This window comes from Aquila chrysaetos, chromosome Z (genome assembly GCF_900496995.4).
Source record: "Aquila chrysaetos chrysaetos chromosome Z, bAquChr1.4, whole genome shotgun sequence".
Lineage (NCBI taxonomy): Eukaryota > Metazoa > Chordata > Aves > Accipitriformes > Accipitridae > Aquila > Aquila chrysaetos.
Window position 1 is genome coordinate 27,563,588 of NC_044030.1, and position 15,196 is coordinate 27,578,783.

General features: G+C 36.7%; 1 protein-coding gene across 1 annotated transcript in view; it reads left to right on the top strand.

Moving 5' to 3' along the window:
- Positions 1 to 15,196, top strand: part of LOC115337191 — a 44,981-nt gene that overhangs the window by 5,026 nt on the left and 24,759 nt on the right. The window contains exons 3-6 of the mRNA XM_030005302.2: positions 3,566 to 3,657; positions 4,676 to 7,132; positions 9,668 to 9,850; positions 13,907 to 14,074. Coding sequence (XP_029861162.1) covers positions 3,600 to 3,657; positions 4,676 to 7,132; positions 9,668 to 9,850; positions 13,907 to 14,074 — 2,866 coding nt within the window. The 5' untranslated portion in view covers positions 3,566 to 3,599. The remainder of the gene's footprint in view (positions 1 to 3,565; positions 3,658 to 4,675; positions 7,133 to 9,667; positions 9,851 to 13,906; positions 14,075 to 15,196) is intronic.

Below are 15,196 nucleotides of genomic sequence, written 5' to 3' on the forward strand. Positions count from 1 at the left end.
TCAACAATTTAACATACTGCATGTACGATTAAAATCAATAGTATATATATATGAAAATTAACATCTGAGAGATAGTAGTCTTAATCACAAATGAACAGTGCAAACAATCATTCTAAATTATAGTTTTGACCTACTTACTACCAATTACAGAAATAACTGAAAAAAACCCAAACCAAAACAAAACAGCTTAATCATCCTGTTCACCTAGGTCTTACGTCTCATCTTTGACCACATAGCAAAATCTGTAATCCTACCACTATGAGCAACTTTGACCCATTGCTATCTCTACTGATAGTTTCACACTGCACACTCAGATTGTTAAGTTTCAGAAGACAGTAGATCTTTTCCCACAATCCCAGCATGCAGAGAACCACCACTATCTGCCTTCAGTACTTTCAGATTTTCCCATGCCACTAAATGTTATTTGAATAGTAGTACAACTAGTGACCATCCCAGACCTAGAATTTATTCTGCAAAGTCATATGATATTTTGCCATGACAAAGCCTGGCAAAAACATACATTACAACTATGAGGAGAATATGAAATGAATATGATTTTTATTTAAATTGATCCACAATACTGTCTGTCTCAATATTTCAGCATCCTTCTTGCAGTGTTTCCTCTTTTTGGTATTGCCCAATGTTCTTTTCACTTTTTCTACTTCTCTATCCATCTTGAACCATGCTAACCTTATCACCAAAGCCATCAGAATTCAAATCAGCTGCTAACTAATTACAGTCATGCCTATTATTCTTCCCTAAAAATTCTTCCCTTAAACACTACATACTAAGTATATTCCTGGCCTGTAAGCATTCAGTAAAATTCAGATTTTTGCCAGATAATAGAGATTTTCTTCTTTCAAGTAAAGAGTAATCTGTAGTGCATACAGCTGTACAATTAACTGTCAAATGTAAAGACAGACTAGAGTAAAACAGGCAGCTGTTCTTGATCTGCAAATAATTTTTAAAAGCATTTTAGCAATGAAGCTTAGCAATCACATTTCCTATATTGAGATTAACCATTTTGTTACTGATCACAGGATAGGGAAAAAAACATGAAAGTGGAATTCCTGGGGAAGGACAAAAAATAGTTTAACAAAGGAAAGTATTTTGGAAAGACAACCATGAAGGTCAAGAAGGGGAAGGGGAAGGAACAGAGTGTGTAGCGTCTTCCTTAGGTTGAATTGAGAGAATTCCTAGAAGTAAAAATATTTTCTCAATTACAATTTAATGAAATATAACTGAAACCTCAAGGATCACAGTCAGATTATGGAGCTCTGTTAGGCTGTTGTTCCTATTGCATAAATATATGCACCAATCTGCAGATCTTACATAAGACACCTCTAAGTATGAGTTTTATGCTCTTAACATACTTGCATATGTAACTCTGTACAAGAATATTGATGTTTATCTGAAACTGATAGGCACTGTCTCATATCCAAAACTACAGATAAATATCAGTCCCAGCTCTTGCCTATGTGTCCTTTAAAGACTTGTATTTGGCTTTAAGATCATTCTTCCCACTGAAAACAGAGCTCAGCTGGCAGGTTTGGCTGTCTGTCGAGCTTTGACTAAAGACACCTGGAAAAAACAGAGGCATATAGTTTCATCATGAAAACTGACAATGTAAACATTTCAAAGTGTCTGCTGTGAAATAAATAAAAACTTTCTCAGTCTCTCTAGAGTGTCTTCCAAAAAGGCAGGGAAGAATGTCCATGAAAGTGGAATTCCTGGGGAACAACAAAAAATAGTCATCTAGTGCATTTTTGCAGCCAACTAATGAATGCGTTAGTGCACTGGCATATTCAGTCATTTAGCCTCACACAAAATTAAAAAGTTTTCAGAAATAGAAGTCAATGGCTGTGTCTTGAAATCCCAGTTGTTTGGCTAGCTACATATCACTGCATACAGTGACATGTAACATGAGTCTTACAATGTCAATACAATGATTTAAAAAGCTTTATCCTAATCCTCATTTTTATAGCAAAATCCATACATCCCCTTTACACCAGGTACGTTTGCAACCTGAAAAATTCACTCATGCTTTTTCCACAATGACTTATTTGATGTACTGATGAACTATCATCTAAAGATATTATGACTAATAACACTTGCAGTCAGTTGATTTTTCCCAACATAACTCTACTGATTTTCAAGACTATCCCAATGATGTATTAGCAGTTCAAATACTTCTAATTTCAAACAATGTGAATTATCCATTCCAAGGTCATTTAGAATACAATAGAAAATCTTTGGATTAAATAACAGAAGCAAATCCTAAGACATTGACTTATTTTGGAAAGTTGACTATTTCCATTAAATTTCAATACTGTAAAAAAAAAATATAAAAATAAAAAAAGTTGTAAGTTTGGGTCTATTTTCCAAGCAAATATCAATACCAGAAAATGCTACCAATTCTATTTGCTTAAATAGCCTCTACATAGTAACCCTGCTGCATGGGATACAGACCTCTTCCATCACTATCATGCCTTCAGTCAGCATTCAGCCCCATTGCACGACAGGAATGATAGATGACTTCCAGATTTTAGCTATTCTTCTCAGTTCAGTATAAATTTAAGGTCTCACTTCAGTGATCAGCTGCAAAAAAATGACTGACTAACTAAACTTGGATGCAAAGCTCAGCTCCTAGTTGAGGGTCTAGGGATTCTTCATTTGTCTCAAATTATTAAAGTACACAAATAGTAGCATCCATAATGTTTCCCTTAGGCTGAGCCTTCTTTGATACCATATTTCTTAAGGCCTGTTAAATTCAGACAGTGAAATTTCCCACAGGCCTGTGGAGAAGCACAGATAAACATTTTAATTTTTTATTTTCTTGATTTTGTGAAAAAAATAATATTTTAAAATTAATTATGAAAGGTATTCCACTGCCATTTAACTTTGAGTGGAGTAAGTCTTCAATACTAAGCCAGCATTAACAGTTAATCTTACATTTAATAAGTTTCCCTATGAGGGAAAAAAATTGTATAAGACAATTTTCTTCTTCCCACAAACAAATACAAGGGGCAACCCAAACTGTAAGATGCAGATTGGTCAGTTTGCTCTGTATGCAGCTCAGTTATGTACTTAGTACTAGCTAAGGCCTTTTATTCTCTTATACTAGGTCTGAATTTTTCCTCAAGAGAAAAAACAATGATTATTAAGTATTTCATTATGTATATAAATAAGATTGAATTAAAAATTAATGCTTCAAACAAAATATTAATCTCTCAAAATCAGAATCAGATAAAATCATAGGCTGGAAAAGGTCAGCCACTGGCTAAATCTCCCACAGACTTCAAAGAGTATTGGTTCAGGCCCCATAGCTGAGATCATCAGACCTTGTTTTTAAGCTAGTATTTGGAAACCTTCAAAAATTTGGTGCCAAATAACCAAGAGAAGAAAATAGATGCATTAGTACATGCTCTAGCACTTTTCTATTTTTTGTTATCATCAGCCAGTTCTTACACAGGAGAAAAGCCAAGTTAGAGAGCCTGAGAGAGTTAGAGAGCAAAAGGATTCCAGAGAAATTTTCTCATTATCCAATGTTTTCCCTCCCACACAGAAGAGTGGAACCCAGATGCCCTCAGTTCTTAGAAATGAGTAGAAAAAGAAGAAAAAGCTGCAAGGGCAGAAAGAGCTTTGATTCCAGAGAATGTAAGTTTACAGAAATGTTTAATTTGAAGTAAAACCATCAGAATCATAGGTGGTTATTCTCCATTTATTCATCAAGACAGAAAACCATCTTTGTGCTCAAAGCTGTTTGTCAAATTGGAAATATTTACACTCAAGTGTGCGTATGTACAGGTAATGTCTTGATGAGGCTAGTTGTTCTGTTTTAGTTGAGCTGCTATCCTAGCTATTTCTGGCAAAGTCTTTCCAAAGATGTTGATGTTTAATTACCTCAAATTTCCAGCATTCTTGCTGTAAATTTCCCAATGTTGTCTAAGTTTAACTGCTTGTTCTAATCCTACTTAGCTAGATGTCACTGTAAACTGTTAGCCTCTAATGCACATAGCCTATTCTAAAAAAAGCCCAAGCAGGGCAGCATGTAATTGTACGAATGCTGTGAAACCTTGCCTCGTACAGTCCTGCCAGGAAACAGTATTTTCTTCTGCTTCAAACAGGGAGCTGTGGCTCACACTTCCTGGCAATGTGCCACTGATCTGCTGTGTGATTGCAACAATATTCATTAATCCCTTTGTTTGCTCATCTGTAAAAGGATTATGAAGTCAAGTTCCATGTAATCTACCCCAAACTGCAAACATGCAATGGGATATTGATTGTCCCAGTGTGTTCACAGGAATGAAGTAAATACTGAGAGGAGTAATGGAAGTAAAAAGGGTAGACCTTTCTATAAGCAAATAGAATACCTTATTCCCTAACAACTGTAAAATTTTCTGAGAAAAAAGAAGTGTTAACATATTAATGTCCTCCATTCAGAGTGAGTTAACATGGCCTACCCTGTTTATCTGAATTCAAATTACTTATCAGATAATTAAGACAAAAGAAGTTACTATTTAAATGAAAAAAATGTTTTGGAAAATATACTACACCTTAAAGATAGTATAGGCATTTTCTATGAAAAGTGATTCAAAGATAATCATACATTTGTGATACTGCTTACCAAATCATGGGAAAAAATTATTTTTTCTTTTTTTCTACCTTAACTTAGATGAACAATTGTCACATATTTGTAAATGCCAGCAAAATGTAGGAAGCCTTGAAAATAAAGCAGATGAGGCTCTGGCTCACTTCACTGAGCCAGTGGATGTAAAGAGTACTGAGGAAGATGGAAAAAATCATGAAAACCAGAATCAGACTAGCTTAGATGCATCTGAAGATAGAAACCTTAATAACATATCAGACAGCGAAGAAAAAGGAAAGAAGGAAAAGAACTTCCCTCCTCAGATGTTCTCTCCTCAGCAAGATGAAATCCTAGCTACAGTAACTTTTGGTGAATCAGAAGGCTCATCCACAGGAAAAATTACACTATGGGGCAAGCCAGACTCTGCAGAGTCCATTAGCTTGGCTACTGGAAAAATTACTGCAGAAGTAAAATATGGTTCTTTTAATGTGAAAGTGGAAATTAAGAACGTTTTGCTGTTTGATTCCGGAACAAACGTTGTAGCTGAAAAAAGGAAAAGTTCAAAGAACGATAAACGTTTTCATGAAAGACAATACCAGAGAAGCCAGTGTTCAAAATGTTCAAAGTACCAGTGTCCTTCAACTGACCATTCAGCAGAACATAATGGGAAATGTAAGGGATCCTCTAAACATAAAATTCAAACTGCCATCAACAAAAATGCCTCCCTGAAAATGAACATTGAAGCAAAGGAAATTAAAGTGGAATATACCAGCAGAAAGAAAAATCTAAAGATTAACATCAAACCTGGTGAACAGGCACAGAGCAAAACCTGCAACAGGGAACATGAAGGTACGTATTGGAGTGAAACAGGTTATTCTGTAACAGGGGCACCTTGCAATACAGATTGTGAGTCATCTTTTAGATTTCATGAAAAAGTAGACTATACATTCCCAGGTGGATGTACACTTCTCCCTCCACCTAAAGAATTTGCTGACTGTGACAAAATGAATTTGTATACAATTTCAGAGGGTGTATCTTTGTACCCTGTTAATGACAGAAAGGAATCTGACAGCCTCTCTACAGACTTGAGAATTTGGGGGGAAGAAAATTACTTCTGTAACCATAGCAAAAAGGACAATGAAGACCACACCAATGAAAAGGAAGATTTTTCAAAAGATAAAATACTTTTCTCAAAAATAAATAGTACAAATTGTCTCGTAGCTAGTAATACCTTGAATAACCCAAATGCTGGGAAAGAGCTTACCAGTAAGAACAATGTATTAGGTCAAGAAAGAAATAACTGTGACAAATGCAGAGAAACAGGGCAAAAAACAGCAAGAAGAAAGTCTTTCCCAGATACTACCATTGTTATACCATCACCAGTTCACCCTAGAAGGGATTCTGGCTTTTATTCATTGCCATCCTTAAAAGTATTGCCCAAGGAGACCAAAGCAGATGTCTATAACAGGAACTCACATGTTCATACGAGCTATACAGAACTTTGTAAGTGTTCTGACTTGACCTCCTCACTGAGAAGTTTGAGAGGTCTTAAGTCTTCATATCAGTATGCTTTCACATCATTCGATCATAATATTACCATTTATCCATCTGAGCCTGAAGAAAATCTAGATGACACTTGTTTACTGAATGACTATGCAGACTATGTGGGGCAAAGTGAAGAAACAGAAGAAACATTAATGGAGAGTCTTCATTCCAATGGTACCATTAATGAGAAAAAAGAAAATGGGCGTGAGGAGCCTCTGAGAAACATAGCCATATGGGAGGAAGACTCTGAGTCTACCAACGGTGCTTTAGGTGAAAGGACACCAGAGTACAACCGTCCAGAAAAGCATGTTGAATTACAGAACCCTACACGTCCTAGAAGCCCTTCAGGTGAACTTATTAATGACAAGGAAAGTACTAATTATGCATCTACAGAAAGCACTCCAAAACAACTTTCACCTTTACAGCAAAATGTTCACCTAATGCCTGCAGAGCCTGAGGTAATAAAGAAAAGGAGAGGGTCAGTAATGACTGTGATAACTGGAGAACTAGAACGAAGACTCATCCACAGTGACACTAAATTGATGCCTGATTCTTTCAGCTCTGGGGTAAGAAAAGAGCCTAAACTTCCCTGTAGTATACAAGAAAAATCCTTGCTGTCATCCTTGCTGTTAGATCCTGAGGATCATGACATAAATAATGAATCTGAAAGCTTTTCTGAGATACAAGACTTAGCTGGGAATATCCTTGTTGAATCCGATTGCCATAATGATTCAGCACAGGCTGCCATATTATCTACCTCTTCACCATATACAGAAATGAGAGAGAATTTCACAGAACATTCAAATATCAAGGAAAGACCAGAGAACTTTTGCTGTGAACAGTCAACTGATGATAGCTTAAGGAGAGAGCCTGGAGAACATCAACTACCTCAGTTAGCCAAATCCAGCTCTGATGACGTTGAGAAAAGGATTGAAATAGAAGATTTTCACCAGAATGCAGATATCCCACCGTCATCAGTAAAACAGATTTGTCAGAAAGGTAGGTATTATAAGACTTTTGGAGTTAATATCACTTACACACCTTTTGTGTACATGGTTTAGTGCTTTTGTGACATCTTTTTGGGGAAAACGAAAGTATATTATAACTTTACAAAGAGATGATGTTGGTAAGCAGGGCCATTTGGTTATAATATGCAGTTATTGTGTTGATGGTCCAAGGAGCCATCTTGTAGAGCCAGGTAACTTAAATTGAAAAAAAAAAAAAAGAAGAAAATTTGAATGCAACTTTGTTCAAGAAGTGAGTTTCCTACATTAAACAGTCAACTCCTCCTATACATCTAGTGAGAGAAGCAAACACCAAAACAGGAAGGGTTTGTTTGCAGTTGCCATGTGGCGTGAACTCAGAGCTCTAGTTGGTGTTTAAAACCACATAAATCTGGTTTTGGAATCCATGTGAGCTAAGGAAATAATGAATTCTAAGTACATCTCAGTCTTAATTCTGGCTGAGCCTTTACATGTCATGGAATAACCACAGTAGATCATTCAACCTTCTTTTCTCCTCTCTTTATGTAGTTAAGAAAACTGCATATGAAAAAGAACTATTTTTTATAGCTAATCTTTTACAAAATTTCTTGTCTTCCCTTCTGTAATCCATCTACCCATATTCATAACTGGTCATTTAAAAAGAGTGTTTTGAATCATAAAAATGTAAAGCCATACTGGGACACTGCACACTACAACGTAAGCTTTTTACATTATGAATATGTACACACACATATGTCTGTGTGTGTTTTTGAAATATCACTCCAAATACTTTAATTTTAATTTTAATTTTTTAATATTAATCAAATTATATGCAAATATAACTCAGATCATCCTCTTCAGAAAGAATGTTTCCAGAAGGTTTGGAGGTTAGGAGTTTTATACTATTGAAAAATACGTACTTTCTTATCATGGGAAAATATCTTCACGAATCTTAGTAAAAAGCATCAGAAAGTTTTTAATAATCTTTCTAGCTCAAAATATCTGTAGAAAATACTGGTATGTCCTCCAAGGTTGTCTTGTTTGGCATGGGTAATGGAAATTTCAAAAATACCTGAAGTCTATATAGACTATATTGATACACTATATAGGTAGATATTGCTATATAGATCAATATCTAAAATACTAAAATAAATAGAGAATTAATTAAATGGAAATCTCTTTAGAACAAGGTACAGAAAGAAGACATGGAAGGAAGCCTGTGTGCTCAAAAACCTTGAGTTCTCATACATTAGACCTCAGTGGTTAAACACACAGCACAGAAGTAAGGTGTAGCTATTCCTTGCATTTTTGTTTTATTTTCTCCTCTTCTCTTTTGCCCCTTGCTAATAATTATCTATGTGTGTTCTTTCTCTTACCTATCACTTCACCTGGTCTGTAACTTTGGTCCTCTTGGTCTATGGTTGTATTTTGATTTTCCATGTGTGTTATTCTCAGCAACTCTGTGGAGGTCCTACCTTAAATGAGTAAATGTGTACATCCAGAAAGAAGTATAAGCATTTAAAGTTTTAAGACTTATTAATATGAATCAAAGTCCACTTGTAATGTGGGAATACCAACCTACTTAGTCAAGACATTGGGCACAAGGGGCAATGTGGGACTTCCTGTGCCTGGTAATTCAGTGATGCTGGAAAGGAAACATGGCATTTTTCAACAAAGAGTGAGAGCATCTAGAATAGAGGAGAAAAACAGATGCAAATGTTGTAAACAGGATGGAGGAGAGGAGTCCAGGCAAGCTAAAATTCTGCTGGTGTTGTGGGAACGTAATTATTATCAGAGGGGCAAGGACTCATGCAAAGGGCACTACAAGGGAGCTACAAGAGATCAGTTTCCTGAGTCTCAGCCATAGTCAGCTGCCCTGGAAGAGGGGCTCAGTGACACAGGTGTGTGATGGAGAACTGACTGAAGTCAGAAAGAGGCTATCAAGCCAACAGAGCACTTGCACAATCTTCTAGGGAGCCTGTTGAGGCTGAGCTCACTTTCTCCCTATCTGCCCTTGCCAGTGGGTACAGTTGCATTTTCAGAATGGAATCTAATACCGTCTGTTTTCCAATTGTTGCTTTAGCTGAAATAGTAATACAACGAATACATTTATATTGCCTTACCTAGAAACAAACCTAATGTAGAAAGGTATATCCTCCTTTTATCTGCATGTGTGGCTTGCAAGATTTTTAATGTTTAAATAGCACTTTATATATTTACATACTGACCACTTCAAAAATGTGTGAGCACTTCTAAATAAAATCATGCGCAATTTATATGTTTCTGCATAAAAATGGTGTTATACAAATAGCTAGGTAGATATTTAACTACAGATACAACTACCACAAGGTAACCACATGTACTCTTCTCTGCATGAAGACCTCAATTAATCTAAAAGATATACTTTATGAATATTTTCAATATTATTTGGTATTTTCATTTCTGTGTTCGGTTACGTTATTCTTGTATTTAGAATGTGGAAATTTTAAACACTATAATTGCTTAAGTTGCCTTACACATTCCTCACAAATAATGTCTGGTTATAATTTAGACTTGAAATCAGAAATGAATAAAACCAGAAAGCTACCTTTGATGAAAGACACCAGAGCAAGCGATAGTTCCCAAGAAGAAACAACAGACCAGTGGGCCAGGAGACGGAAACAGTTCAAAGACAGCAAAAAATGCAGTTCAACTGGAGGGAGCTCCATAAACAGCACAATCACTGAGGGATCAAGTGAGTACTTCAGTCTTATGACTGTACTCTTTCTTCTTCACGTGAAAGACATTCTGACAGGGTTTTCAGCTAAGGAAATTGATCTTCAGTTCATAACCTGAGTCTCTGTCTCAGTCATTATCATGAGCAAGCATATTTTGTTCAATTGAACTATTCCTCACTATAGGATTTAGTATCCTCTCTCCTTCATATAACCAAGCGAACAATCTAACTGAAAAAAAAGTTGATTGTACCATCCTTGTCCATATGCAATTAATGTTAAGACAAACTCTGGGCACAAAAAAACCAGGTAGGTAATCACTTACAGCAGCAGCTTTGCGGGTGTAACAAAAACCATAATCCTGATGCTTACTTTGTTTATGTAAAAGCTATGGTGAGCTGGGAGTCCTTCTTGCCTCGCTAAGATAACCACCCTCTCCACCTTTTATCTTCAGGTTCATTGCCTAGATTATCCTTCACTGTCCCTCCAATTCCTGAAACAGTTAGTCCCATAACTGTCTTGTTAAGAAATCTATCACCTCACCATATGGTTAGGCCTGTACCAAACTTGAGCCTGTACTAGCTTAAATCACATGGGAAGGAATTTTAAAGATAAACTGCTTAATGAATTTACATTTCATGCAGTTGGAGTCCCCAGACAAGGATTGCATAGTCTAGGAGAGAACATATGTGGTACTTCTTACTTCACACTGCCTTTGCCTCCTGTTTTGCTATTTTAGTAATGTAAGAAGTTCTTTGTACAGATGAAGAAATGTGGACTTCCCTGTAGAAATATTTTTTGCTTTAATGGTTACTTCTTGTGAGGGAAGTTTTATTTGTAGATGTATAACCTCCTCTTTGAAGAAGGTTAATGCAAACCTACAGAAGACTGACAGCTGTAAGACTTCAGTGCAAGTCCAATACAAGATAAACTGTAAATATGTTCTATCCCTGCACTGAAGAGGTAACTCCTACACCAGCAGAGCCTCAATTCACTACCTAAACATAGGTGTCAGTTGCCAGCTGAGACACCAATGGAGTTCTGAGGTATGTGACCTACAGGGAAACCATGCCTTTTTGAAGCAGTAACTGGACAGCAAGTGAGATACCCTAAGGCATCTAATATGGTACTAGCCACCTATGTTTAGATAACTGAGTCAATCCCTAAGTTTTTAATGGCTGTTAACAAAGCAGCAGGGATGACTGACATTTCACATGGAAATGAAAAAGCTGTTTATTGGTAGCAGTTTCCATTCTTTGCCCCTAAGACAAATTCAAGTCCACAGCAAGGAGAATAGAAAGTTACTGTGTCAAACTACCAGAGCTCAAAAAACCTATATATAAACTAAGTTAAACTGTTCATTAATTTCAACAGTAATGTCTCTTGAATATAAAGCTGGACCATAAATTTTACTAGATCAAGCACACACGGGTTTCATAGAGAAAATATAAACAAACAAACAAACCCCCCCCCCCAAACCAAACAAGCATACCAAAAAAAAAAAAACCACCCAAGTTGCAAGAACTAGAATAGCTTTCCCTGAGACAAAGGTTTTGGTAACACATGACATGAACCTCACGTGGTCTCCAGAACAGGTGAGTGAGTAGACAATTCTGTCACAAATCCTAGTATCTAATAATTTTGGATAGTATGCTACACGCCTGAGACTTCTGTCCCTTTGGTAGCTACGCTGCTGCCTGGTGATTGCAGACTTGAGACATCTCTAATCAATATTTGGAAGCAGCAGCTCCTTACATGCTTACTTCCAGCAGCTGAGAAGAACCTAAGTGCAGCTTGTTCCTGACACTCATAAACTGCTTAGTTTGACATCTGTGCCAAAAGCTCGAGGAGGGAAGAGATGAAAAGACATTCAAGAAATGTATTGGCATAACTCCATAGCACCAGCGTGTCAGCATTTATTTTTCTGGTTTTGCCTATTAGTCACATTTTAAACTCTACTACAATCATAACAATTCACGACTAAACTGGCAAAATACTGCGCTGTACTGTATTGGTTGGTGCTAGTCTAGGTTTTCTTAGTTTATAAATTCATGGTAGCAAGCTAATATGTGCTTTAAACATATCAGCTTAGTAGTATTTATTTATTTGTTTATTTCTGTTTATTTACCAGTAGCTTTTTATACAGTTAATAATGCCATCTTTTTATACAGTTAATCTTGCCATCTCATACTTTCTGCATAATAAGGGAGAAGCCAGTGGATGTGGAGTATTTGTCTACATATACACAGTTAGGCAAACTGTCAAAGTGAAAAAAGACTGCCATTTAGATGTATTCAGGAAGTAACTTGCTGAACAAAACTAAATAAAGGTTAATTTTTAACTTTTCTGTTTTGAAACTGGAAATCATTCTGCATAATTGCCGCATCAAACAGGATAAACAAAGTAAACAGATCCTTTCTCCAGCTGCATTAATCTAGCTGCATTATACCAGGCATTTTGTATTGAAAGAAACACGATTTCTTTTTTCTTCTCAGATAACTTATACTAAAGCATTTTTTCAGTCTGTCTGTTAGCACAGTCACTGGTGGTCTATACTTTTAAATACCTTTCACTACCCAGTTTTAGCTTTGAAGTTCCAGCTCCCAGTCTGCTTGGGAAGTTGTCATACTATTGCATAGACTGTTTCTCCACAGTCAAACTGCTGTTTATAGCCTGCTTGTCACACAGCCAGCTGCCTGCTGTCCTATCTCCTTGTGAGCCTGAACATTACTGCTTTTTCCTTTAGCAGAGAATTAGAGCTCTCCTCTATCTTCATATTAAACTGTGTGACATGGTTTGACCCAGTGGACTTATTGCAAGACATTGTGAATGCAAATTAATATAAAATATGAACCTGAAAATCCTCACGATAACACATATAACATCATACAAATATTCAACAGCCTAGGACAAGCTAGAAGTTCTATATTTAAAAAAAACCCAAACCAAACCAAACCAAAAACCAAAAACCCCCAACTATTCTTTCCTTACCTCTTTTTTAATAAAACTGAATACACACATCCGGAAGAGCTAAGATTAAGCAAACAGCAAATATGGTCAACATTACCTGAGCCATGCCAGTTACCTTTCAGCTTCTCTTTTGTCTTCCCATATGCACTGAACTCATATGAAATTTTGTCGTGGTTTAATCCCAGCCAGCAACTAAGCACCACGCAGCCACTCACTCACTTCCCCCCCTACCCAGTGGGATGGGGGAGAAAATCGGGGAAAAAAGTAAAACTCGTGGGTTGAGATAAGAATGGTTTAATAGAACAGAAAAGAAGAAACTAATAATGATAATGATAGCACTAATAAAATGACAACAGTAATAATAAAAGGATTGGAATATACAAATGATGCACAGTGCAATCGCTCATCACCCGCTGATCGACACCCAGTTAGTCCCTGAGCGGCGATCCCCTGCCCCCACCCTCCCCAGTTCCTATACTAGATGTGACGTCCCATGGTATGGAATACCCCGTTGGCCAGTTTGGGTCAGCTGCCCTGGCTGTGTCCTGTGCCAACTTCTTGTGCCCCTCCAGCTGTCTCGCTGGCTGGGCTTGAGAAGCTGAAAAATCCTTGACTTTAGACTAAACGCTACTTAGCAACAACTGAAAACATCAGTGTTATCAACATTCTTCACATACTGAACTCAAAACATAGCACTGTACCAGCTACTAGGAAGACAATTAACTCTATCCCATCTGAAACCAGGTCAAATTTCTAGAAAACTTGTTTGGTTTCCTAATCAAGTGGGCCGCATAAGAAAGCTTAACAATTGGCTAAAGCCAGACTTCTCTTAAAGAGGTGCAGTTCCTGTTTTGACCATTTGCATTAAGACTTCACTTGGCATTCAAGTTCAATATGCAATAGCATCCAATATTGTGATCTTATATTTGGACATCTTTGCAGACTGCCTATTTAACAGCAGTAAAATTGAAGAACTAAGTACAGACATTACAAACAGTTCATTAAGAAGCTTGTAGCACTTCTTCCATGCTGACTGGATGAGGTCTGTTATTCTTCATGCATTTTCCCTACTGACATTACTTTTACTTGTTTTATCTTCATGACAGTAAATTCAGAGGATGCTCGGTCAGTAGATCTGGGACTACATTCTGAAAATGAGGACAGAGGTTTTTACACAGAAAACTTTCATTCTGCTTCCTGGGTTTTCAGAGGAGATGATGTCTCTCCGGATAATAGTCCTAGATGTCTCAGCAAAAGGCCTAGACCAGTGGCAAGTAAGTTTGCTAAAGCAACAGGTAATAAATGTCATAAAACTGTATAATTTGGGGCACTCAGGATTCCAGGGGACCAATGTTTTGGAGAAGATGCTGGACGCTTATGCTAAAGACAGGAAAAGAGCAACCCAAGAAGATAAATGGCTATAAAAAAAAAAAGTAAATAAGTAGTTCTTATTTAGCTACTGTCTTGCAAAATGTTGTAATTACGTGACAAAATTGATACTGGCAAAAAGTCATAATTAAACCTCATCTCTTGCTGCATGGTAAGAGTAGAAGCAATGTAATTTCATAACTTCTTCAAGCACGGCAAAATCATAGAGACCTATTTGTGGACATCAAGTATTATAATGGTCATAAGATCTGTTCTCCATCAAACTTTCAAACATTGTAGAACCAGAAAGAAAAGGATCAAGTTTGCTATGGGTGTGAAGGGTTGTTCTATGTGTAGTTTAAACCCTGTCATGCAAACAGATATAGTGAATAACTTTTGCAGGGGGATAGGAGGTTTTCCTTCACTTTTCAGATGTTAAGTTACTGAAAAGTAACACTGTTCAAAGAACTAAGACAAACTGAAACACTCCTGTAGCTTTCTAGGAGTTCTCTTTGCTGGAGTTCATAAATCATTCATAATATGAGACAAAATGAATGTCCTCTGTAAATCTCCAGATATGAAAAATCTCCCTTAAAATATATGGGAATACTCTGGAAAGCCATTCTAATTGCCTCTTCTCGCAGGGGAGAGCTCAGAAGTTCAGCAAGATAGTTAAAGTAGATATTGAAGTATCTATGCTCTTTTGGACAGGTAACGTCAATTGGTCTGCTAATAAAGTAACCTTTAAAGTAATTTCTATCTTCCAAACAGTATACAATTTGAAGACAAAACAGGTGTCATAAATTATTATTAAGTTGGCCTCCATTAAACAAACACAGTAAGACAGTCAAATGATCAAAAGCAGACATTCTGAGAATTCAAATTTACACTGAAGTCCTTCATAAGCATAAGATTTACTAATAGGCCAGACCATTTGAGACACGATAATAATACTAGACCCTGAGAAAAGGTTGGAAGTAGGCAATTAGACACTGATCTTCCTTTTTACTGAGGGTGATCCATTTACA